The sequence below is a fragment of the Balaenoptera acutorostrata genome, chromosome 4 (genome assembly GCF_949987535.1).
Source record: "Balaenoptera acutorostrata chromosome 4, mBalAcu1.1, whole genome shotgun sequence".
Taxonomy (NCBI): domain Eukaryota; kingdom Metazoa; phylum Chordata; class Mammalia; order Artiodactyla; family Balaenopteridae; genus Balaenoptera; species Balaenoptera acutorostrata.
In genome coordinates this window covers 144,331,678-144,356,186 of record NC_080067.1, presented here as the reverse complement: position 1 = coordinate 144,356,186, position 24,509 = coordinate 144,331,678, and the positions used below count along the sequence as shown (strand labels likewise).

The following is a 24,509-nucleotide window of genomic DNA, read 5'->3' as shown; positions in this document are numbered from 1 at the left end:
CATGGGAAAATGCAAGAGTCTAGGCTCACTGAAACCATTCTTTTGATATGCACCTCAGCTATCCGAGGCCAATATCCCGTGTTTTCACATCCAAAGTTTCCTCAAGGCTCACCATGGGGAGTGGCCGCAGTCTGATGGCTGCTAGATAGCAGATATTCTTTGTTTCCTTCCTGAGTTCCCTCAGGGCTCACCAGCTCACCACTGGAGGGCTGCAATTGCTGATGACTCTGACATCCTTTGTTTACTGATATGGCTGGCAATGTTTTATTTCTCAAAAGACAATGTTAGAAAACAAAATTCAACTGAGTACATTTGAAGATCAAGTTAACTTTATTCAACAATTCATGAATCAGGCAGCATCCCGTCTAGCAAACAGGCAGGAGGGGCCCTGTACAAAATGGATGGTTTTTAAAGGCCTAAAGGGGATGGGACAGGAAGTCATAAACAATTGAGGATTATTTCAAGCAAGGTCACCTACCTTGGGGGAAGGCAGGGGTCTGTGTGGTAGGCTTCCTCATCTGTGGCCAGGAAATTCCAGACTGACTGGTAAGAGGTCACATTCCTGGGAGGGACTGAACCTGGATAGGTGTTCAGTCCCCATTGACTGATGTAGAGCTTAGCACAAGTGACTCCATTTATGGATCCCTGTTTCTTTTCAACAACACCACACGCAAACACCCCATCTTCACTCTCTTCCTCTCTCCCTGCTCTTTCCCACACCAGCCCCCTGAGAACTCTTCTGTCTGCTTATCCATGTCAATACTGCTGCCCATAAAATTAGACAGGAGGCTCAGTTTGATAACAGACACAAAATACATAGCTGCTCAAACACAATTTTTTTTTTCTTGTTTCTAGTTGGATGGCAGCTCTCTGCCACCAGTTGGGGACCCAGGCCCCTCCATCTCATGACTCCATCATCCCTCGCAGAAGGGGCAAGGGCATAGGAGGGGACACACCCACTATTTAAGGCCTTGGCCCAGAAGGGCACACCCACTCCTGATGGGCCAGGACTCGGCACGTGGCCACCCCTCAATGCAAAGGAGTCCGGGAAATGTGGTCCAGTCCTGAGCTAGGAAAAGGTAAAAAAATGGATTTGGAGGATCAACTGGCAGGCTCCCGGGACTGTCCAGAGCACTTATCTCTGCTCCCCCATTGACCCTTCAGACAGGAAGGTTACAGCTGAGCCAGAACATGGAGAAAACAGCTTCACACTGGGGGCTGGGGTATGTGTAGGTTGCCTCCATGAAATGTGAAAGCATGGAAGATGGCAGAAAACTGTTAGGAGTCAGCTATTCAGACAAAGCCCCCTCTTCCACTTCCCGACCCGGGGAAACAAGAACCCAGGGTGACGCTGCACAGGCAGCGAGCTCCTCACCTGGGCCAGCGCCAGACCTCACTCCAGCTCTGCAGACAAGGCCGCTCCACGCTGGCCGATCCTGAGCCGAATTCAGCCCACGTGAAGTCACACTTGGAGATTCCCTCTCAGGGCGAACTTAGCAGCGAGAGCTCAGACATGAGGCCCCCTGGGCCACAAACATCCCACCTTACTGGGGGTGCCTGCAGTGAGCAGGGACGTTGCCCGTGACCTCCATCCAGATCCCCCAACCCCCTCCATCCTGTCCCAATCTCAGCTGCTTCCTTCGACTCCTGTCCTGGTATCTGCTTTGAAATAAAAGCAAGGTCTTATTTACAAACGAAGAGTTACTGAGGGTAGCGGTCTAAAGTCAAAGCTATCAGACCAAACATCAAGCTTGCAGACCAAATGCTGCCTCTTCCTTGTGCTGAAATCTAAAACCGGATCTATGGGATTGATAATTAAGGAAACTATCCAACCGTGAGCAAGGTTAATCCGGTAAGTGAAGTTGGTACCACTCAAATCCCATCCCCAGCTGTTTTCTTATTCAGGTAAATGTTTTTTCTCAACAGACTGTGTTTCTCCCTTAACCAAAGGGAGAAAATGCACGGCAAAGTCAAATGACACAGAATAAAAGCCTGAGGGAAGAAACTGCTTATAAAACTTTCAGAAAGCTTTGAAATTATTGGCTGAACAAGTAATTTCCTACGGTGGTTTATATTATTTCACAGCAACATCAGTTCCAAATGTCCCTTTGCACTCGGATTCCGGGAGAGTTTTCCTAATGCTTTGTCATCAAATGATTGTACCGATGCGTTAATCATGAAGGCCATGAGAAAGAAAATAACCACAAGCCAAACCTGCAGATGTTAAATGTTGAGGCAGAAACCAAATGAAATGTGTAAACACATAGAAAGAGAAAGAACATTTCCCCCACACTTTTTTTCACCTTGGCATTGCATCAACCATTAGGGTAAAATGCATGCATACTTACCAATAAAAACCAGAATTTTTTTAAAACTGAAATTTGACTGACACCTTAAAGAGTTCACTCAAAATTCTTGCCCCTAAATATAAGGAGAGTGGCAAAGGAACAATTTATTACAAAAGAATATTTATTACATGTCTGTTCCATGCAGGCACATATCATGCATGTGGTTTTGTTTAACTTTATAACAACCCCATGAATTGGCTATCATGATTACCATTTTGTAAATGTGAAAACTGAGGATCAGTCAATGAATTTTAATAGTCTATTGGTCTACTCAGGCTGCCATAACAGAATACTACAGACTGGGGGGCTTAAACAACAGCAATTTATTTTCTCACAGTTCTGGGGGCTGGAAGCTTACGATCAAGGTGGCAGCAAGGTTGGTTTCCGGTGACCTCGGTTGGTTTGGAAGACCTTTCTTCCTGGCTTACAGACAGCTGTATTCTCACTGTGTCCTCACGTGGCCTTTCCTCTGTGTGCACACCCCTGGTGTCTCATCCTCTTGGATTAGGGCTCCACCCTTATGATCTAATTTAACCTTAATTATGTCCTCAAAGCCCCATCTCCAAATACAGTCACACTGGGGGTTAGGGCTTCAACATATTTGGGGGTGGAGTGGAGGTACAATTTGGTCCATAACTGATAGCATGACCAGGAGCCCACAGTTGCTGAGTGGTAGAACCAATACTGTCTGAATCTGAACATTTCTTTATCCAGGGTGCACTGCCTCTCACATACCACAGCATCTCAGAGAGAATGGGGACACATCCCACTGTAAAAGCTGACTCTTAGAACTTGCTGACAGGGAGACAATTTCACAGCAGTTAAGCTCTGTCCCCGTGAGAAGGGTGGTGAAGTCCTTACACAAGCTAGATCACAGAGCCCAGGAGTCCAAGGCAACCCGTCCAGATGACACCCCCCAAAAAAGGCTTCATCTATGTTGTTAATAGCTACACAAATGGTCAAATGATGGTTTCCTACCATATTCCATCCACAGTGGGATTTCCATGACCTCCAAAGAGCCAGCTTTTCATTCAGTTTCTCTTTTCTTTTTTTTCCAAACCACCAGCTAACGTCCTGGAGGGTGAGTCCATGGACCAGGATGTTGAGAGCCCTGTGGCCATTCACCAGCCAAAGTTGCCTAAGCAGGCCAGGGACGACCTGCCAAGACACATCAGCCGAGACCGGACCAAAAGGAAAATCCAGAGGTACGTGCGGAAAGATGGAAAGTGCAACGTCCACCATGGCAACGTGAGGGAGACCTATCGCTACCTGACCGATATCTTCACCACCTTAGTAGACCTCAAGTGGAGATTCAATCTGTTGATTTTCGTCATGGTTTACACAGTGACGTGGCTCTTTTTTGGAATGATCTGGTGGCTAATTGCATACATCCGAGGAGACATGGACCACATAGAGGACCCTTCATGGACTCCTTGCGTCACCAACCTCAACGGGTTCGTCTCTGCTTTTTTATTCTCCATAGAGACAGAAACCACCATTGGTTATGGCTACCGGGTCATCACGGACAAGTGCCCAGAGGGAATTATTCTCCTCTTAATCCAATCTGTTTTGGGGTCCATTGTCAATGCATTCATGGTGGGATGCATGTTTGTAAAAATATCGCAACCCAAGAAGAGGGCAGAGACCCTGGTTTTTTCCACCCATGCGGTGATCTCCATGAGGGATGGGAAACTGTGCCTGATGTTCCGCGTAGGGGATCTGAGGAATTCTCACATCGTGGAGGCTTCCATCAGAGCTAAGTTGATCAAATCCAAACAGACCTCAGAGGGGGAGTTCATCCCCTTGAACCAGACGGATATCAACGTAGGGTATTACACCGGCGATGACCGTCTCTTTCTGGTGTCACCACTCATCATTAGCCACGAAATTAACCAACAGAGTCCTTTCTGGGAGATATCCAAAGCCCAGCTGCCCAAAGAGGAACTGGAAATTGTGGTCATCCTAGAAGGCATGGTGGAAGCTACAGGTAAGGTGTGCTCCATCCAGGGGTTATCTGTGGGATCAATGCTCATTTTAAACTGAACCTCACATTCTTATTTTTGACAAAATATGGAAAACGGAACCTCACTCGCCATTGACGCCACCTCTTTATTCATGAAGTAGTATGTGGCCTATAACCTTAAGTATGTCCACCACAAAGTCTAACAATTTCGCTTTTTAAAAGCCCTTGGGAAAATAAATTAATAAACAATTTTTTAAAAACACCTCTTAATATATTTTAAATTTTCATATATTTACTTAAATTAAAATTTGATCTCTCTCTAAAGCAATTTTTAGATGGTTTTAAAACACGGTTTAAATTAAATACTTGAGGTTATTTATTGCCAAGCCAGGAGGAAGAAGTTAAGCCTTTCAAAGGAAGCCTGACAAATTGCTTTAATAAAAATACAATTTTGCCCCTTCTTTGGGAGCCATTTGCAAGACCCACAGCCTTGGTTTTTCTTTTATATCAAGTGAGCACTTGGTATCTTTTCTCTATACTCTATCTGCCAAATCCCCTGTAGATATAATAATGCAGACCCAGTAAACAACTCTAACAGGAAAGAAAAAAAAATTGAGATCCACTCATCATAATCCTATTGACCCATCTTCTTTGAACAGCTAACTACTGGTGTATTTTAACAAAGATAATCTGTTCTAAAAATAGAGAAATGGTCTGTTTTTATTGAAGTCTTCACTCATATCTTACCATAGGTGTTACACATCCCAGGAGCAAAGGAGATTCTGCCTGTATTTATCTGTAACTTTCTATGAAATAGAGCCATAAACTCTGCCTTAAGCTAACAATAATGCCCCATAGGAAAAGTATAAACTAGAACACTAATTCAGCTTTGCTTTACTATTCTTCTGAGTCATTAGTCTTGGAATCCTCTTTAGTTATACAATCTGCCCTTCTGTGCTTTGAGGTCTTCAACTTGAGGCTCAAGGTAGGTTCACACAATCTGAAAACGCACGGCCACCAGCCAGACCCCAGACTCTTCATCCACCCATAACCTGACCTCAGTCATCCGTCAAATGAAAGTCATTGTTCCCGTGTCTCAGCCTCCCTGGACCCAACAGGCAAAGCCATTACCTCTAACAAATTTCTCTTATAGTGGTAAAAACTTTTGCAATAGTTTATTAAAATGCAGCAAATAATGAAAATGTGAGTAAAAGGCTTTGCATGAAGTGTGATCCTTTGCAGAAGGCAAGAGGAACGTCTAAAACAAAAATAATCATTGTGAAATTATAAATAAGTGCTGCACATGTGCACTGGGCTATCTGTACCCTGAGCCTGACTTTGGGGTGCCCTCGTGAGCCAATAGTTGTGTGGGGGGAGGGAGGAGGAAGGAGGGGGGAGGAGGGAGAAGGAGTGGGGAAGAGGGCGGGGAGAAACCAACTCAATAAGGGAGCTCCGTCATTTTCCCACAGACCAGAAACTACTCCCACCTCGGCCAAGCACCTGGACTCTGGGTCCCCCTAGTGGTAGCCACTGAGATACAGCCTCTGGCAGCATAAACTGACCACTTATGATGCGCTTTTAATATGAGCTTTCTCGCTATAAACTCTCCGGATAGGACAGAAGGGAAGGCAGTGGACAAGCCTTGTTCTCCTTCCATCTCAGAGCTCATGAAGCAAAAGCCAGTGGAGACATACCCTCTGGTTACTGGTGTTAATCCGAGCTTCAAATTGCAGGAGCTGTGTTCCCTCAAATCAGAACCCAAGCTCTAAAAATAAGTCAGTCCGGAATAAGCAAATTACCTTTGTGTGTCTCTGAGTCGGAATTCTCCCTGGGGCAGACCCTGTCTTTCTGAAGATAGCTTGTAATAACTGAGCCTTTCCAAATAGGGGAACATCCTTTTGTTGGTAGTTAATAGTGATACTTACCTCTGAGCATTCGGTGGCCTTTCTACTGCTTTCGTAGAGAAAACTGGGTATTTGCCAGCAAAAAAAGAATCAAAGGCGACCACTATTAACTTTCTAAAAGTAATAATAATAATTTTCTAATTTCTGGAAAGTGGAGGAAGGAGTGTTCTAGAAAGTTCTGGGTTGGTCTGGAAGCTGAACACGTCTTGATCCTTTCCTGATAGGATTCGTACAGCTCAGTCTTTCCAGCACATCTCATCTCTTAACCTTACGAGGCACACTTTTTTCTTTGTGAATGAAAAGCACAATTGGGATTTATGGGTATTAAGTAGGCCCTTGGGGTGGGGGGAATGCTTCAATGAATCAAAGCCACAGGAAAGAAATAGATGTGGACCAAATGCACCCTGAGGAAAACAGATGCACAAGGATCTAATTATTCATTGGAAGGCTAGATGGGAAATCAGGAGCCATGAAAACAGCAAGCTGACACAAAGCGGCCTCTGCTTGACTCATGCTTTCTTTCAAATATGTCTTAGTTGACCTGAAACTACTCTCAGTGACCTCAGTTAGGATGCCTCTTTCAAGGACGAGCCTCACCATCGCCACCACTGCAACCTCGATGTGATGCCCTCCCTCTCTCTGTCTCGCATGCTGTGGGCACACAGCAACCCCGACGTGGTATTTTCTGGGGATCCGAGCTACCATGCAGTAGGCTGACCCGGCAGGTCCTTTAGTCCGCTGGGTGCTCAGGCCCAGCACAGACCAGCTGGCTGACACATAATATGCCCACCCCAGCTGTGCTGCCCCAAGCCTGCTTTGTCGCATCACTCAGGGTCAGGCTCGTCTTTAGAAAATGGGAGTAAGCTCCTTGAAGGCGGGAGGTGAGTCTTGCCCACCTTTGATGTTCTGCAGGTCCTGGCCCCAGTCCTTCATTCAGTGAGCTCTCTGGCCTCATAAAAGACAGACTCACACCCACAAAAGACAGACCCACGTTCTTGGTGGATGGTTTCGGTCTGGTCCTGCCCCCAAGTCAGGGGGATGTGTCACCTCTCAAGAACCTTCCAGTCATGTGGTTCTATTTTTGAAAATGAATCAAACCCTGGAAAATTCTGACACCAGCCACCCAGACATCTGGGAACTGGCCGTGTCTCATCCCACAAATATATTTTTAAAGGGGGCCCTTTATGTTCCTGACACAGGGGCAATTTGGAGATAGTGATGTTTACAGAAGGGTTCATAGCTACATAAACAAACATGCCGAGCAGCTGTGGCAAGTGTGCCTTAAATAGTAAAGCATTCATATAGACTGATATTTATAGAGGGCAAACTGGCATAGAGGCTGGATGACAGCCTCACAGAGCTGGGCCCAGTGCCAGCCAGCTCCTCACTATAGGTTTTCTGATTGATGAACTTCCATATTTACCCCCAACGATTATGCAACTATGACAGGCAGCCCTTTCCAACACCTCAGCAAATATGTCTCCTTAGAATGAATCCCATTAAGCATTTTTTTTTAATTTTTATTTTATATCGGAGTATAGTCAATTCACAATGTTGTGTTCGTTTCAGGTGTATGGCAAAGTGATTCAGTTATACATATACATATACCTCTTCTTTTTCAGATTCTTTTTCCATATAGTTTATTATAGAATGTTGAGTAGAGTTTCCCGTGCCATACAGTAGGTCCTTGCTGATTATCTGTTTTAAGCTTTTTTTTTTGCATTTTTTTTATTACAGAAACTATAAAACTTATACAAAAGTAGACCAAATCATATAATCAACTCCCATGTACCCATCATTCAATTTCTATAATTGTCAATTCATGGCCAAACTTGTTTCATCTGTGTCACCCACTCACTAACTGCCCCTCCAGCATCATATTTTATCTGCAAATATATCAATATGTCTCTGAAAGATAAGGACTCTTTTAAAAACATAACTGTAGGGCTTCCCTGGTGGCACAGTGGTTAAGAATCCGCCTGCCAACGCAGGGGACACGGGTTCGAGCCCTGGTCCCGGAAGATCCCACATGCTGCGGAGCAACTAAGCCCGTGCGCCACAACCACTGAGCCTGTGCTCTAGCCCGTGAGCCATAACTACTGAGCCCATGTGCCACAATTGCTGAAGCCCATGCGCCTAGAGCCCGTGCTCCACAACAAGAGAAGCCACCACAATGAGAAGGCTGCACAACGCAGCAAAGAGTAGCCCCACCTCCTGCAACTGGAGAAAGCCCGTGTGCAACAACGAAGACCCAATGCTGCCAAATATAAATAAAATAAAATTAATTAATTAAAAAAACATAACATTGTTATGAGACGCCTAAAACAATTTCTTAAGATCCATTATCTACTAAATGCTCCAACTTCCATTTGTCTCATAAATGTCTTTTTAATTTTTGTTAAATCTGCTGTTTGAATCCAAATCAGGTTAACACACTGTTACTGGCTGAGATCTCTTCCAAGCCTTAGTCTATGAGCTCCTCTTCCATCTCTGTGGGGCTTTTTTCTTTCAAGTTTTTCTCAGAGAAGAGAATTTCTGAAATATTTATATACTACATAGAAAGCTGGGGAAAGTGGAGGGTGGGAGGAAGCCAACTTAGTGAAGACATACTAGATAACATTTTGTAGATGAGGAAGCAGGGCTGACTGTCCAAAAGTCAGTATCTATGGGTTACCAAGGAGGAGGGGGAGTGTATATCAGAAGTAGGCAAGCAAACCAGAAGTAGGTGAGGGAAAACCGGAAGTAGGTGAGGGCAAACCATCCTTCCCCCCAGGAAAGCTCAGTTCTTTATTCACATGAGGAGAGCTTAGTCACATAGATCACATCACAGATCACAGGATCTTTGAGTTGCAAGAGTCTTCGCCCTACTCTTAATTACTTTACAGGTGAGGAAATGGAGGCCAAGCTAAGACTAGTGAGCTGCCTAAGGTGCGATAGTTACGGGCAGAGCAAGAACTTGAAACCCTAAACCACTGATGATGTCCAACCTCCAAGTTCAGTGCCCTTTGCATCATGAATGCTGCTGGTTCGTGAAGATTCTGTAGAGCATGCACCCAAAAAGAAGACTGGTACTTAACGTGCAGACAGGCTCTCTTTTCTCCCATCATTAGCTCTTTTTCTTTAAGGCTTCTCTTTCGGTCTCCAATGTTATCAGTTCATTTTAAAATTCTTTATTACATTCCCATGAATTTTTAACAAGCATATATTAAGATGAGTTGTGCCACAAAACTGTTCTGAAATCAGAATTAAATAAGCACCGTCTACAAAACTCCTGGAAGAGTATAATGTTCTGTCAAATCTGATTTCCAAGGACAACTTTTCTTTGCCATAGTCAAAATGCCACTTCACTGTAACAGAGGAGAATACGAGATCACAGAGTTTGAAAAGGTGGCATTTCTCAGCTAAGATGGTTGAGGGTTAGCATTACAGTACTTTTAAGCTGTTTCTACTAATGCTTTTCCATAGCCATTGTATTTTTCAAATCTTATTTTCTCCTTTAGATAAGTTGCTGCTAATCCCTCCACTGGCAAGTCATTATCTCCAGATTTACCGTTTTTCTTTTAAGAGTTGTAACCCCAACTACCTAGCCTAGGAAAAGAGTTAATTGATAAGATCTGGAATGCTAAGATCTTGGGTGAAAATCTCGTGGTAAATCTCTATAAGGCGCAATTTAAAAATTCAAAGACATGTGAATTTATTTTTCCTGGATGGAAATCTACCACTCATCAACATCAAGAAATCCAACCATCCTTTCTTCTTCGAGCATTAGGTTCAGGTGATTTATTCAGGGCTTCCTACCAAATGCCTACCTCAGTATAATATACCTAGGTAGTGTCGGTGACTGGATAAAAACTGATAATACCTGCTCCCTAAATACGGTAAACTTTTTGTGATCCTAAGCAGTTGGGGGACATGTTCTGGTCCTAACAATCTGAGGTTGGATGCAGTAGAGCACACGTAGAATTTTAAACTTTTCCACCACCCCTCTAGAAGAAAGATACTGTAACTCTGTTAAACGTTATACCTCTGTTAAACATTATACCTCTGTTAAACATTTCTCATAATTTAGAAGGCACTTAGGATCTCATAACTTAGATAGCAGTGTATCGAGGTCACCATATACTATTGTGGTTGAAAAGACAAAAATACTGGATAATTGGGGCTTCCCTGGTGGCGCAGTGGTTGGGAGTCTGCCTGCCAATGCAGGGGACACGGGTTCGAGCCCTGGTCTGGGAGGATCCCACATGCCGCGGAGCGACTAGGCCCGTGAGCCACAATTGCTGAGCCTGCGCGTCTGGAGCCTGTGCTCCGCAACAGGAGAGGCCGCGATAGTGAGAGGCCCGCGCACCGCGATGAGGAGTGGCCCCCACTTGCCGCAACTAGAGAAAGCCCTCGCAGAGAAACGAAGACCCAACACAGCCATAAATAAATAAATAAATAAAAATTTAAAAAAAAAAAAAAAAAAAAAAAAAAAGAAGCCTGAATTCTAACTCAGGCAAGATGTTTAAAAAAAAAAAAAAAAATACTGGATAATTATTAAACTTTTCATTATTAAAACATCAATAGCAGAAAATCCATTGTTCTTCCTTCTCCAAATGGGACGTGAGGAACTCATAAAGTAGATGTTCAGTAGAAGTCAGGAATGGTCGCACAATATATGCAATTTAAAGTTCAAACCCAAGGGAAAAAATAGACTAGCATCTAAAAGTTAGCTCTGACTCAAACTCTGAAGTCAGTACTCATGTTGGGAAGAAACTGCACCATTCAAATTAAGAGATGAGTATCAAAGAGTGGGAAGCCTCTAATTAGTGCACCCTTAAATAAATCGAGCTTTATTATTTCCTAGGGCATTCAGTAATATGAGTGCTGACAGCATGATGCCAGTGAAGCAGTTCTACCTGACAATTTCTAATGACCAGAAGAGGATCATTGGGGAAAACCATATAACTTATTCACACGTGCAAACACACACACACACACTGCACACACACACACCTCTGCTAAATAGCTAAACAGCCAGAAGCCAGAGGGGCTTCTTCCCCAGTTAAGCATGCCCTCGCTCCTGTGTTTTACACCAACTCACTTTGTAAGTGAGTTTATTTGTTCTACTAATTATCTAGTACTCCTCTTTTTTAAAAGTAATCTCTCTTGGCCATAGCTCAGCTTATCTGTACTTCTTTGTGTCCTTTATACTGTCAGGCAATCCTGGGTTCAAACCACAGTTGCTGCATTCACTGTCTTGCTTAACTTCTCTAAGGCCTCAGTTTTGCCTCTCTAAAATGGGAACAACAATGGTACCTACATCGCTGGTGACCTTTCAGCTTCACGGGTTCTGTTAGATCAGATCATTCCTTCCCCCATAGACTGCACAGGAGAAAGACAGCAGAGAGGAGGGAAGCCAGGCATTTGGGAGGGTCAGTCCCAGGGACTGGCTTCCACTGTTTCCAGGGACTGTGCAGCTGGCGTCTCCACACGATGACAACTGACTCTCCTCAGAAAGCACTCTGAATAGTCAAAATGGCAAATGTCAACCCTGTGATAGCCAGTGCAAGAAATGCACACTCACAACGTGAGAGTAAACGCCAGCCTGGCCTCTGTCCCAGTTACCTACCACGAATGATGAGCTCTGAATTAATGAGGATCACTGCACTCAGAATAGACTCTGCATTCCTATAGATAGCAACATTTCATCATTATAATTTCTGTCCAAAGGGGACATGAATATAGATTATTCTCAAGTCTTCTAAGGCAGCTGCTCAGGGAGGACAGGACCAAGAGTCTGCATTTGAAAACAAGATTTCTATGTCCCCAATCCTCCTCCTAGGTTTTTATAAGAATGCTATGGCGTCAGTTGATGCCCCAATTTGGAGAATGTATTTTTGTGCTGTTAATTCAACTGAATAATATTTATTTACATAATAAGTCCTTAGAGATACTTCTGCTTTAAAGTATAGATATACTTCAACAAAGTGGACGGTAAATGTGAATTTCTATATGGCCAATTCCATTGTTCTCTATTTACTGAGAATGATAAAAGATACGGTACAGTCTGGTTTGGCTCAGTCATGTTGCAGTAACAAATACCTCCAAGGGCTTAAAGCACAAAGGTTTATTTCTCATTCCTATTACACGTCAGTTGCAACTCTGTTCACATCCTGTTGACTCCAAGATACAGACGAAAGGAGCAGCCCTACTTAGGAACATGCCATTCTCATGGCAGGGAGAAAAAAGAAATGACAAAACACCCCGCTTCTGCTTGCCATTTATTAGTCATAGCAAGTCATATGGCAGTGCCTGATGTCCATGGAATGGGGAAATGTAATTCTCTCACAGGGACTTGGAATAAATAATTCAGAACAAAATAATACAATCTACCACAGGTACCCAAGTGGTTTTGAAAACCCCTAGACCGAGTTAAAAACTTTTTGCAAGTTAGGGTTTAAAATGTGCGGTAGTCATTAATGTTGTTTGTGAAATATGTCCAGCTTTCGTCCTTCTAAACACATGTCAGGATCACATTTCCTTGTTTCTGTTGGACACGGCCATGTGACTTACATTTGTCCCAACAGTATATGCATACGTCATGTGTATCACGCTGCTGGAAACCTTACAAGCTAAATATGATAATTCCCTTCCCACTTCTATAGTTCTCATGGAAGCACATGTCACAGTGAAGTTTCTGTCATTCTGGACTCTTGACTGGCTTTGAAGAGAAGACCCTTGCCAGCTCACTTGGGACTTGTAGCATGACTGAGAAATAACCTTAGGTTGGGTTAAGCCACTGAAATTTGGGTTGTTTGTTACCACAATATTAACTAACCTCTTTGGCCTGATACAAAATTTCATGCAAACATTTTGACAGGTTGGCTGTTGTATACTGCTCACAGCCCCAGACTTGCCATGAAATGAATTTTTGGCTAGCTACTTTGCAAAACTTCTCCTCCCTCCTTTAAACTCTCTCTTCACTGCTTAAGACTCTGAGGTCAGACAGGCTGAATTCAAATTCTGCCTCCACTCCCAACTGTCCATGATTGGGCACGATTGTCCATGATTGGACTGGGTACATCACTTTCCTTAACTTCACCAAACCTTTTTCCATTCTGAAAAATGGGAATGATATCTATGAGGAGATTCCGTGAGATAATACAGGCAAGTCATTCATCATGGGACCATAGTATGTGCTCAATAAATTTAGAGAGTGAATCTATGATTCTATAAATCATACTATTCTCATCCATCATTCATTAGGTGCCTGTTGAATGCCAATTACTTTATTAGATGCTTTCCATACATTATTTTCAATCCTCAAAGCAATTCTGAAAGGTTAGGTACCATCCCCATTTAACAAATGAGGAGGTTGATTCTGGAGTAGGGAGTCGGGGAGAGTAACTTGCCCGAGGCCACCCAACTGGTGAAGTAGTAAGGCAGGATTCCATCTCAGGGCTGCCCACCTTCCCAGTCTGTCTCCCTTGTGCCTCTCCAGGGAAGGCATAGTACACAGCAGCACACTGAAAGCAGTGGTTATTGATTAAAGGTCACCAGTGTGTGGACGATTATCGCTCAGTGATATATTCTCTTTTGATTACTGGCCTCGGCTTCCCCATCAGGCTCACCTCACCAGACCGCAGGAGGCAGGTACGGGCAATCTGCTCTTTCATAACAGTTGGCAGTGAGTCTCTTGAAAGGGCACCTACTTGTTCGTACTCTCAGATTCTGCCCAAGTCAATGTTATCAGGCAACCACGCCACTTGACGCTGGGCCAACCCCATCTGAAACAGCCTGGCACCATGCCAAGTGTAACCCAAAGAGCAACCAGGCAGCCCGCGCAAAAACCCCTAGGGGAGAAGAAAGAAAGTTTAACATTGAAAGGGAAGAATCAATTTTGACGCTGAGCTTCCTGCTAGAAAGCACAATAAGAAAATGACTTAGGCTCTGACCAGCCTAAGTAAACCCTGTTGGGGTTTCCATTTCACTGCAAAACATCCAATAAGACCCTTTTGGGGGTTTGAGGAGGACGATGATCATTTTTCTCTTGTCACTGAGGCCATCCTTAGAAGATGTTAATTAAACATTTGCGAAGTAAATACATTTTCTTTTACATTTTCTCAAGCATAGTTTCTATAGAGTGAATATTAATAGAAATCTGTGAAAGCTGATGGATAAAGGGGAGGCTGGTGGGTAATGATATTAGAGAACACACAGCAGGGAGCTCCAAGGAGACAAGACTGAATGTTGAGCCCAAAAGGGACTAAGGCTACATTGACATTGGCTCTAAATGAAGTATCTTTAATACAACTCAGAGAGCTAAAGTAGTAACAAAGTATTAGTAATAAAGTATTTGCTTTAGATACTTGGTTATATATGTTGTCTCTCTCCCCAAAGTTGGAAAAGGTGTAAAACCTAAGGAGAACAAAAATGATGCTGCAAAACAAAATTGTCTACGATTCTTACAGAAGCGCTTGAGAATCCACAAGGTCCAACATGGGGCAAGAAAGATTTCCAGACACCTCCCTGGGTCTTTACAGCATGAGCCCTTTACGTTCACCCAGAGGGACCTCAGCATGTCCAGCCTGGCCTGCAGACCCTGTGTCAGCCCCCAAGGCTGGGGGAGGAAAGAAGCCACACTCATTAAGCTAAAAATGGATGGGCCATGGCTACCTGGAAGGAGGCTGGCAGCTTGACTGGCCATCAGCAAACCAGGCCAAGAGCAAGGAAGGGCAGGGATGTTTCCAGTACCACCTCACCGCCTCTGCTGCTGTGGGGACCTGGCACAAAGTCACACCCTGTGTTTGGTGGATGACTTAGCAAAAGCCTCACCTGTGACCAGAAATGCTCACTCCTGACATCGAAGAGACTAGCTGGGTGCACTTGGAGCTCCTGTGTCAGCAAAGCAAAGTGTCCTCTATTGCCACGTTGAAGGGTGGAATGACACAGTGGCACTTCTTTCCTTGAGTTCACTCCAGTACATGTTCACTCAGGTGGAAGGGGGCATCTCATGAACGAGGAGCATCTGTAACCTGGGCAGGAGATGGCCTAGTAGACAGGAGACGGAGAAGACGTTAGGCAAAAATGTGCCACGGCCTTCAGTGTTTCTCACAGGTCCCGCCCTGGGGTGTCTTCTTTTTTTTTTTTTTTTTAAATTAAATTTATTTATTTATTTATTTCTGGCTGCGTTGTGTCTTCGTTGCTGCGCGCGGGCTTTCTCTAGTTGTGGCGAGCGGGGGCTACTCTTCATTGCGGTGCGCGGGCTTCTCATTATGGTGGCTTCTCTTGTTGTAGAGCATGGGCTCTAGGTGCGCGGGTTTCAGTAGTTGTGGCACGTGGGCTCAGTAGTTGTGGCACATGGGCTCAGTAGTTATGGCTCACGGGTTTAGCTGCTCCGTGGCATGTGGGATCTTCCTGGACCAGGGCTCGAACCCATGTCCCCCACATTGGCAGGTGGATTCTTAACCACTGCGCCACCAGGGAAGTCCGGGGTGTCTTCTTATGATGAAGCAAAATCCACAGATGGACCCGAGGCATATGCATTTACGTTTAAATGCTTAGTCTCTTTATTTTCCCATCCACCAAAATCATGAGCTCCACATCCTCCTCTCTCTTCAATCCTGCAACATCACTCCCTCTTAGATAACAATCTGGCTTCACGCTTCGTTGAGAAAATAGAAGCAATCAGACTGGGACACTGGCCTTTCCACCGGGCCCTATCTCACCACCACAGCCCCGCCTCCGCCACCTGGGCCTCTCACCACTCTCTGGAGCCCTGTCCAACCCGGGGCCAAACCTGGACCGCATCCCTGCAGCCTTCTCAAAGACTTTTAGACTACACCATCTTCTTTCCCCCATCATCAATTTTTTTTCTTAATAGTTTATTTCCAACAACATAAAAATATTTCCTAATATCTATCATTTTTGAGAACAAACAAAAACAAAACTAGACTTCTCCTGGTACCATGTCCCTTTCCAGTACTGTCCCATTTCTCAACGCGCTTTCCCACATTACTTCTAGGAAGAATTGTCTGCATCTCCATCACCACTTTTTTACTTCCCTTGCCAAATGAGCTACCATTCCTAGCACACCACTGACACACACCAACAACATCCATCCTGCTAGCTCCAGAGGCCACCCCTCTATTCCTGTCTTACTTGGCCTCTTCTCATCAACACGCTGACCACTTCCTCCTTCTCCAGCCTTTCTTCCCCGGCGTTCACCACTACTTCTGCTTTCCCTCCTTCTTCAGTGAAAGCCCCTTTCCATCCTCATCTTCAAGCTATTTCTCCTTTTCCCCAAAATCTCAGGGCCCATTCCATCCAGAGTCCTAGCCTCCATTAATTATCCTTTTCTGTTATTTCAGCCAGGACCTTGGCTTTAATTACCATCTTTTTTGCATGTGACATCAAATTTCTATCTCTGGTCCTAACCTCTCCCCTGAGCTCTGAATTCAAAGATCCAGCTGCTTACTTGGCATCCCTATTTAGATGCTTGTACAACTAATGTGACCAAAGCAGAAACTAGATATCCTAGCATCCCCTAGACTCTGCTTCCCTCTCCATCTTCCCCATGTTCATAAATATCATCATCAACCATGTGATGGCTTACATCAGAAACTTCGGGAGCATCCTTGATTCATCTCTTGCCCTTACCGTCCAGAAGTCCTATAGGTGTGACTTCCAAAATATGTCTATCTCTATGGCTACTGCCACAGATTGTCATAATGTGGAGCCCACGACATTCAATTGGGTCTCCCTGTTTAACTTGGACCACCTTACACAAATCCATTTTGCACACAGCAGCCAGAGGGATGTTAATAAAAATGTAAACCAGAGCAAGTCATTCCCATGCTTAAAACCCTCCCATGGATTCTGGCTGCATTTGGAAAATCCAGATTCCCTGCCGTGGCCTACAAGGCCCTTCTGGCCTGGCTCCAGCATGCTTGTCTGCTTTCACCTCCAACCACTTTCCCACCCAACTCACCACGCTGCAGCCACGTGGGCTCTCCGTTCTGAGCACAGAGCTCTTGGACAGGGAGGTCTTCTCTGCCCACCAGATAGAAACTGGCTCCCATCGCTGTGCATCTGTCACTCTGTGCAGAACTTGTCACCAGCTGACAGTATCCTGTGGACTTGTGTGTTAACAATTAGAATGCAAGCTCCTTGAGAACAGTGCCTTGTCCTACTTTTTGCTATAGCATACTGGGAGTTATCCCAGTACCAGGAACAGTTCCTGGACCGTAGTAGGGCACTGGATAAATATGTAGATGTAAAATAAATGAATGGAGGGATGAATGCATGAAACATCCTATAGAGTCACAAACCAGATTGGTCCCTTAAGCACCAGAGAAAGTCTAGAGTCATTTTAAATTGCCCCCCTCCCCCCAAATCAACCTGGCCTTGATCAACCTGAAACATCTCCCTCCTGACATTAAGAAATATTCTGGAAACTAGTTCCGAGCACCCCTTCTTCAAGGCTACCCACCGTTGAAAATCTCAGTGGCTTCCCGGGGCACTATCCTGGGCCCTGATCACTTCCTTCTGCACATCCTCCCAAAGCAACCCATCCCTGCCTCTTGGCATCAACTCCCATAGGTGTGCAGGTTGTTCCCACAGGTACAGCCCCACCCCTGCCTCCTGAGCTACAGACCCAGACAGCTAACTGGTCCTGGACGTCTCCATTTAAGTGGCTCTCGGGTCCCTTAAATACAACTTGTCCTAAACTCAGACCTGCTCCCTCTCTTGTATTCCACCCCTTGAGGAATGGAACCTCTAGTCTTTGGTTGTCCAGGTCAGAAATGTGGTTGTCATTTATGCTCTCCCCTCCCTCGGGCACTGCAGCCTTCTCGCTCCCAACCATTTCCCCAAGCCCACAGGGCTCCTTTGTGCAAATGAGGAAAAGCCATCCCTCCTCAACTCTACTGCCATCTGCTGGGAAATTCGTGTCATAAATATATCTGTACCGCTTAGATTTAGTGAGTTGTGCAGTGTACAACCTGCACAACCGTATGTGGTGGCCCTAGCTAAACTTATCCATTCCATCTCGTACCTGTCTCTAGTATCCACACGTCCTCTCCTCTCCAGCATCTTGGCCACTGCACTGATTCACAGCACCGCTCCCTCCCTCTGGGCTATTACACTGCTTCCATACTGACTTCCCTAATTATAGACTCTCATTTCTACAATTACCCTCCTTGCAATTAGTAGAGTAAACTTTGTAACTTACAGATCCCATCTCCTCACCCCCCAGCTCAAACATTCTCAGTAGTTTCTGGTTAACTAAAGAATCGAGTCCAATCTCGTTTTCATGTCACAGTCTTGCCACCCGTCCAGGAGCCCTGTCACCTTCCCCACTACCTGCTTGTGCTACTGAAATTCCTGAACGCACCATGGGTTATTGTGCCTCCGGCCTGCACATGTGCTGACATTATCTCTGCCTAGAATATCCTCCTCCAGTTATCTTCCCAATAACCCTTACTCACCCACCAAATCTCCCTTCAAATGCTGCCGCCTGTGAAACCTTCCTGACTGCTTGGCAAACTCTGGCGTCCTCCCTCTCTGCTTCCCCTGCGTTTCTACAAATCTCCATGATGTCTGACTGCATTGTGGATGACTGATCACATGGCTGGGTGTCCCCAACAGACTCTACATTTTGAGGATAAAGATTATGCCCTTTTTTTCTATCCCCAACAACTAGCACAATTTGCCACATGGTAGGTGCTCAATAAAAAGAATGACTACATTGATGGTTTTGTAAAAAGCAAGGTCTGGCCTTTCTAAATGTGTCTTAGACTCCCTGAAGCATTTCCTTTTCACCTGGCACCACCTTATCTCAACTCTACTGAGAGCCAAGGACTACATCTGCCTTCCCAATGAGGCCGTTATATCATTTACTTTAAAAACTAAAGACTTTTTATTTAAAGAGCCTGTTTATTTTACAAGATCCTTTCCCCATCCAATATTCACCAGGCATCTTATAAAGTCCATCCAATGTAAATACAGATAGTTTAAAGCAGAGATCCAAAAGGCAAACTTGTCCCAGAATTTGGTCTTAAATTACACAAGGGGCTCTTCCAAGTAGACATATCTCTGGGCCCCTTTCTAAAGCAGGTCTAGTCCACTGGAGGCTCAGTGGGGACAGGAGATGGGGCTCCCATAATGAGTCCCTCATGACTTTCATTCCCCCTCATCCCACGCATGGATATTTCCCTCTGATGTTGTCTGGCTCTGCTCACAAATCTCCTCCTCTCTGCCAAAGGACCAAGCAAATAGCTCAGAAGAGCAAATCATGGGAAAGGGAGATTCCTTTACCCAAGTTTCTAATCCATAAATAAATAAAGGGTCTCTCACTATATAACCCTCACCTTCTGCAGTGATGAAGGATGAGGGTAGGTGCTAGATCAGGACACACCAGCCCACATCTGAAGCATCCTAAGCGGGCTTTCTGAAGGTAAAATCTCTACAGGCAAAGTGTCTGAGGCTGAGGAGTACTCAATCTGCAGGCAAGGATTTTCCAGAACCTCCCATGTGCCTGGCATTGGGCAAAGTTAGACAAACACAGTCCTGCCCTGAGGGAACTCACATTTTAGAGCAGGAGGTTGGCAAAATGTTTTCTGTAAAGGGCCAGGTAGTAAATACTTCAGACTTTGTGATGTCTCTATTACAACTACTCAACTCTGCTGCCTTGGAGTACAAGCAGCCACAGGCAATACGTTTCCAAAGGACCGTGGCTGTGTCCTAATAAAATTTTATTTATGGACACATAATTTTCACGTGTCATAAAATATTATTCTCCTTTGGGGTATTTTCCAACCATTTAAAAATGTCAGAACTGCTTTTAGCTCTCTCCTGTTCTAGGCGATAGGACTGGACATAAAAACAAATTGCTATACAAAATGGAATAATGTATATACAGAGAACATTTTTAATGGGGAGGTGCGCCAGCGGGTACAGGAGCTCTGCTCTCGTACTCCCAGCCAGAATCCCACTTCCGACGTGTGCCACGTGATAAGCACCAGTGACAGCAGCAAGCATGACACCTCCAGGGAGGAGGGGGAGCGGCCACAATCCAGGAGAGAGGAAAGCACTTACATTTGCTCTTTGCATTTGCATTCCCCCAGAATGAGAAGATAATGGGGAGCAGAGGGTCCCTGACCTTTGAGAGAGAGCTAAAATTGAACTTCTGTTCAAAAGCGGAGATTCATCAGCAAACAGTACTATTATTAACATCATGGTTTAAAGGGAAAAAAATTAAAGAATGTGAGTGTCTTTGTTTCGGGAGGGTTCGCACTGACACTTCCTTTTGTGCTTGCTCTGTTTTTCTCTGGCTGCAAACTACTCCCCCTACTTAAAGTGATACAACTCTCTCCCAGCAACATTTATTCTTTTGTTAAGTTAAAATATGTATTTATTAATTTATTTTTTATTGACGTATGGTTAATATACAATGTTTCTGGTGTACAGCAAAGTGATTCAGTTATACAGATTCTTTTCTATTACATGTTATTACAAGATAGCGAATATAGTTCCCTGTGCTTTATAGTAGGTCTTTGTTGTTTATCTATTTCATATATAGGAGTGTGTATCTGTTAACCCCAAATTCCTAATTTATCCCTCCCCCCCCCACCCTTTCTCCTTTGGTAACTAGAAGTTTGTTTTCTACTTCAACATTTATTCTTAACATCAATTCATTTGGAGGTTGAAGGTCCTAAACTCCATTCCACCCCGAAAGAGCCTTTCTTTGTCCAAACTCCCCTCTGCCCCCTCCCACTCTCACCCCCATTTTCTTAGGAGGCTGAGGGGAATGTATAGCGATTAGCCATCAATGAAGACACTCAACCTTTGCTATGTATTACACATCCACACAACCCCGCTCTCTATCAGGCGATTATGGGACTCAGTCCACACAGAAAGGTGTCCTTAACAACTTCATTGGAAATGCCTCCAATCAAACAACTTGCTGTCAACACAACTGTCACTGACCCAACCAAATATGGTAGGGGGAAGACCTCACCAAGACCCACAACCTGCTTTGGCTGTATTGCTACCTAATCGCAGGAGCTTGGTTTAGAATAATCATAACAAACTCTTGAAAAACAGTTGCACATTGGAACTTGCCTTGACAAAAATCATTTTCCCTAGAATGGATTTTCACTGGAAAACACACATGGGAAATCCTCAGCTTCTCTCCTGGTTCGCTTTTCCCCATCTTTCCCACACTGCTTTCTGTGGCTTCTTTTCTTCCCGTTCTGAATTCTCCACACCCTGTAAAGTCCAACAAGCGCCCCTTCCTCCGCAAGGCTTTCACATGACGCAGCCGGCCCCTTGTTCTCACCTCTAATCGGGTCCTGTAATGTGCCCTCCTTTTCCAAGTGTCATTGTCACCTCCCGAGTGGACCCTAAGCTTCTTGTCTTCTCTCTCTCCAGTCCCCGTGGTACCACGCTGAGCACAGGAGACCACAGTGCACATTGGTGATAGCTCGGGGACCTGTCAAGGTACCTCCTGAGCTGCCCCTATGGATCCCAAACATGCCAGGAGGTCTTTGTTAACAATTTGACAAGTGTCGGGGCCAGAATCTGTTATGAGGTCAGTTATAGACACTCAGCATCACCCACCCATTTCGGATCCTCACGTTGATCCTGTTAGCCGTGCTGTATCACGAGTCAGGAACAGCACAAACCATCTTCCACATTTTACCACATTTGCTCAATCTACACACAGGTATCAACATAGCTACATGTGCTTACGCATGTATATGAATTTGAGATTTTTTTTAATCATTTGGAAGTAAACTGTAGACAAGCTGCCACTTCAACCCTAAATTCTTCAGTGTATATTTTGTAAATGCAAAGACAGTCTTACAAAACCACAGTCTAATCATCAAAATCAGAAAATTGATATTGATACAAGGCTATTATCTAATCTAAAGACGATTCAGATTTTGCCAATTTTCCAAATAATTTCTCTTATTGTCAAAGAAAGTCACAGGGCGTACTTTGTTGTCATGTCTCAATCTCCTGTGACCTATTGGAGCTCCTCTGTGTGTCTTTAACTTTCCAAACACTGACTTTTTTTGAAGAGTAGAGGCCACTTACTTTGTAAAACGTCCCTTAATATGGATTTTTCTCATGTTGCCTTGTGGTCAGATTCAGGTTTTGCATTTTTGACAAGAATACAATAGAAGTGAAGCCGGGCCCTTCTCTGTACATCAGATCAGGAGGCACGTGATACTGGTTTTTCCCAACTTGGGTAGGGGTGCCTACCAGCTTTCTTCATTGTAAAGTTATTGCTTTTCACTTTGTAAAAAGCATCTTGCGGATAGACACTTCGAGACCATGTAAATATCCTGTTCATCCGCAAACTTTCATTATAGCATCCATTGATGATTCTTACCCAAATCAACTATTACTAGAATGGTTATCAAATGGCAATTTTCTAACTCCATGATTCTTTCTACATTTAGGTGTTGCCTTTCAAAACTAAGGAAGAGCTTTTCTCCCTGCATTACTTATCTATTTATCTATCTACCTACCTACCTACCTATATCAGTACGGACTCATTCAGTCTTATTTTGTCCCATGGATTACAATCTGCTTCTACCATTAATTATTTGTGATGCTCCAAGTATTTGAGATTTGGCCAATGGAACCCCCTACTGGCAGGCTTCTTATCCTTTGAACATTTCCCCATAATTTTTTTGTGTTTTCTTCCTTTATGGCACAAAAAGATGTTCCAGGCTCACATTTTAATTTTTCCGGTCCCTGCTATGGAATCAGACATTTCTCCAAAGATTTTTTTCCTTTTAGTAGAGTATGGTCTTTAGCACCAAGACTTGGGCATTAGGTGTGCAGAACAGATATTCATATTAGGCTCCTCCAATTACAAAGGAAAAGGTCAGTTCTACCCCAGCTCCGCTGGCTGCTAAATGTATGTTTCTGAACTAAACCAGGAGTTCAGAATCTCTGCACTCGAGAAACTTGTCAGGGAGAAATCTCAAGCTCACTTCCTCCAATATTTATCAGAAAGTTGTTCTGGAGTGAAGCATATGGGGAGGCCTGCCTGAAGTTACACAGACCCCACATTCTTCCAGAAGGTCTATAACCCAGCTTTTGCACCTACCAGAGAAGCAGAGAATAACCCTGGACTTAGAAGCCTGCTGCAGAAGGGTTTTACTGAGCTGCGTGAAGTATAACCAGCCCCGTGAAACGGACCTTGTGTCTCCTAGAAGGCGATGTTGACTAGAGTTCACAGTTCCACCAGTTTGTTGCAAACTCTCAGGAGACATTTCTTCATGTCACAGCACTAAGAATAGCTGGACTTTTGCTTAGGAATTGATTTCCTTTTATGTGATGGGTGCTGTAAGTTCGGTATCTAGCCAGGTCTCCCTTGTGGTTGCCATAATGCCTAGAACCAAGTTTGGGGTGCACGTAGCAAGGCTGCATGTGGTTGTGGTGTGCGTTTTCATGATGCCTCATTCCTGGTGCTTTTTATGACCCCATCTTCGGTGGCTTTCTCTCCGTGGCATCACCCCCGTCATGACGGTGCTATGTATATATAGGCTACACGTATTAGTGGTGTAGAGCTGCCATTAAAAATACCACAGGCTGGGCAGCTTCAACAACAGACATTTATTTTCTCACAGTTCTGGAGGCTGGAAATCCCAGATGGGGCTGGTGGTGGCAGATTCGGTTTCTGGTGAGAGCTCTCTTCCTGATTTGCAGATGGCCACCTTCTCCTTGTGTCCTCAAAGGGCCTTTCTTCTTTGTGCTGGGAGCGAGAACTCCCTCCCTCTTCTTAAAAAGACACCAATCCTGTGGGATTAAGGCCTCATCCTTATGACCACATTGAACCTTTGTTTCCTCCAAATAGGACCCACCTCCAAGTACAGGCACGTTGGGGTTTGGGGCTTCAACATGAATTTGGGGGGAGGGGACACAGCTGAGGCCATAACGCCATGTAAACTGCTCCTATCCTTGTGGACCACGTCAGAGTGATAATAAAGGGACACAGTGTTTGCATCCTCAGTAACAGTCTGCAGCCTTTATTGCACTGACACCTAGAACACAGACCCTGACACGCCTGCCACTTGATCAGTTGTGCTTTATCTAAAATTATATACAGCAAAATCCACTAAAACTTGGCTCATTATTCTATAATCAGACAGTATGGAAAAGTCCTTAAAGTGCCCCATCATCCCTTGCCCAGAACAACCCACAACGCTTCTCTCTTTGGTGGAACGTGAGCTCACAGTTGCTGAAAGAGTCATCGGGGTGGGAAGGTGAGAACCACCAGGGTAAACACACAGC

At 44.4% G+C, this 24,509-nt stretch overlaps 1 protein-coding gene across 1 annotated transcript in view; it reads left to right on the top strand.

Moving 5' to 3' along the window:
• Positions 1-24,509, top strand: part of KCNJ6 (potassium inwardly rectifying channel subfamily J member 6) — a 114,115-nt gene that overhangs the window by 14,967 nt on the left and 74,639 nt on the right. Inside the window, exon 3 of the mRNA XM_057544946.1 lies at positions 3,415-4,335. Within this exon, the coding sequence (XP_057400929.1) occupies positions 3,415-4,335 (921 nt within the window). The remainder of the gene's footprint in view (positions 1-3,414; positions 4,336-24,509) is intronic.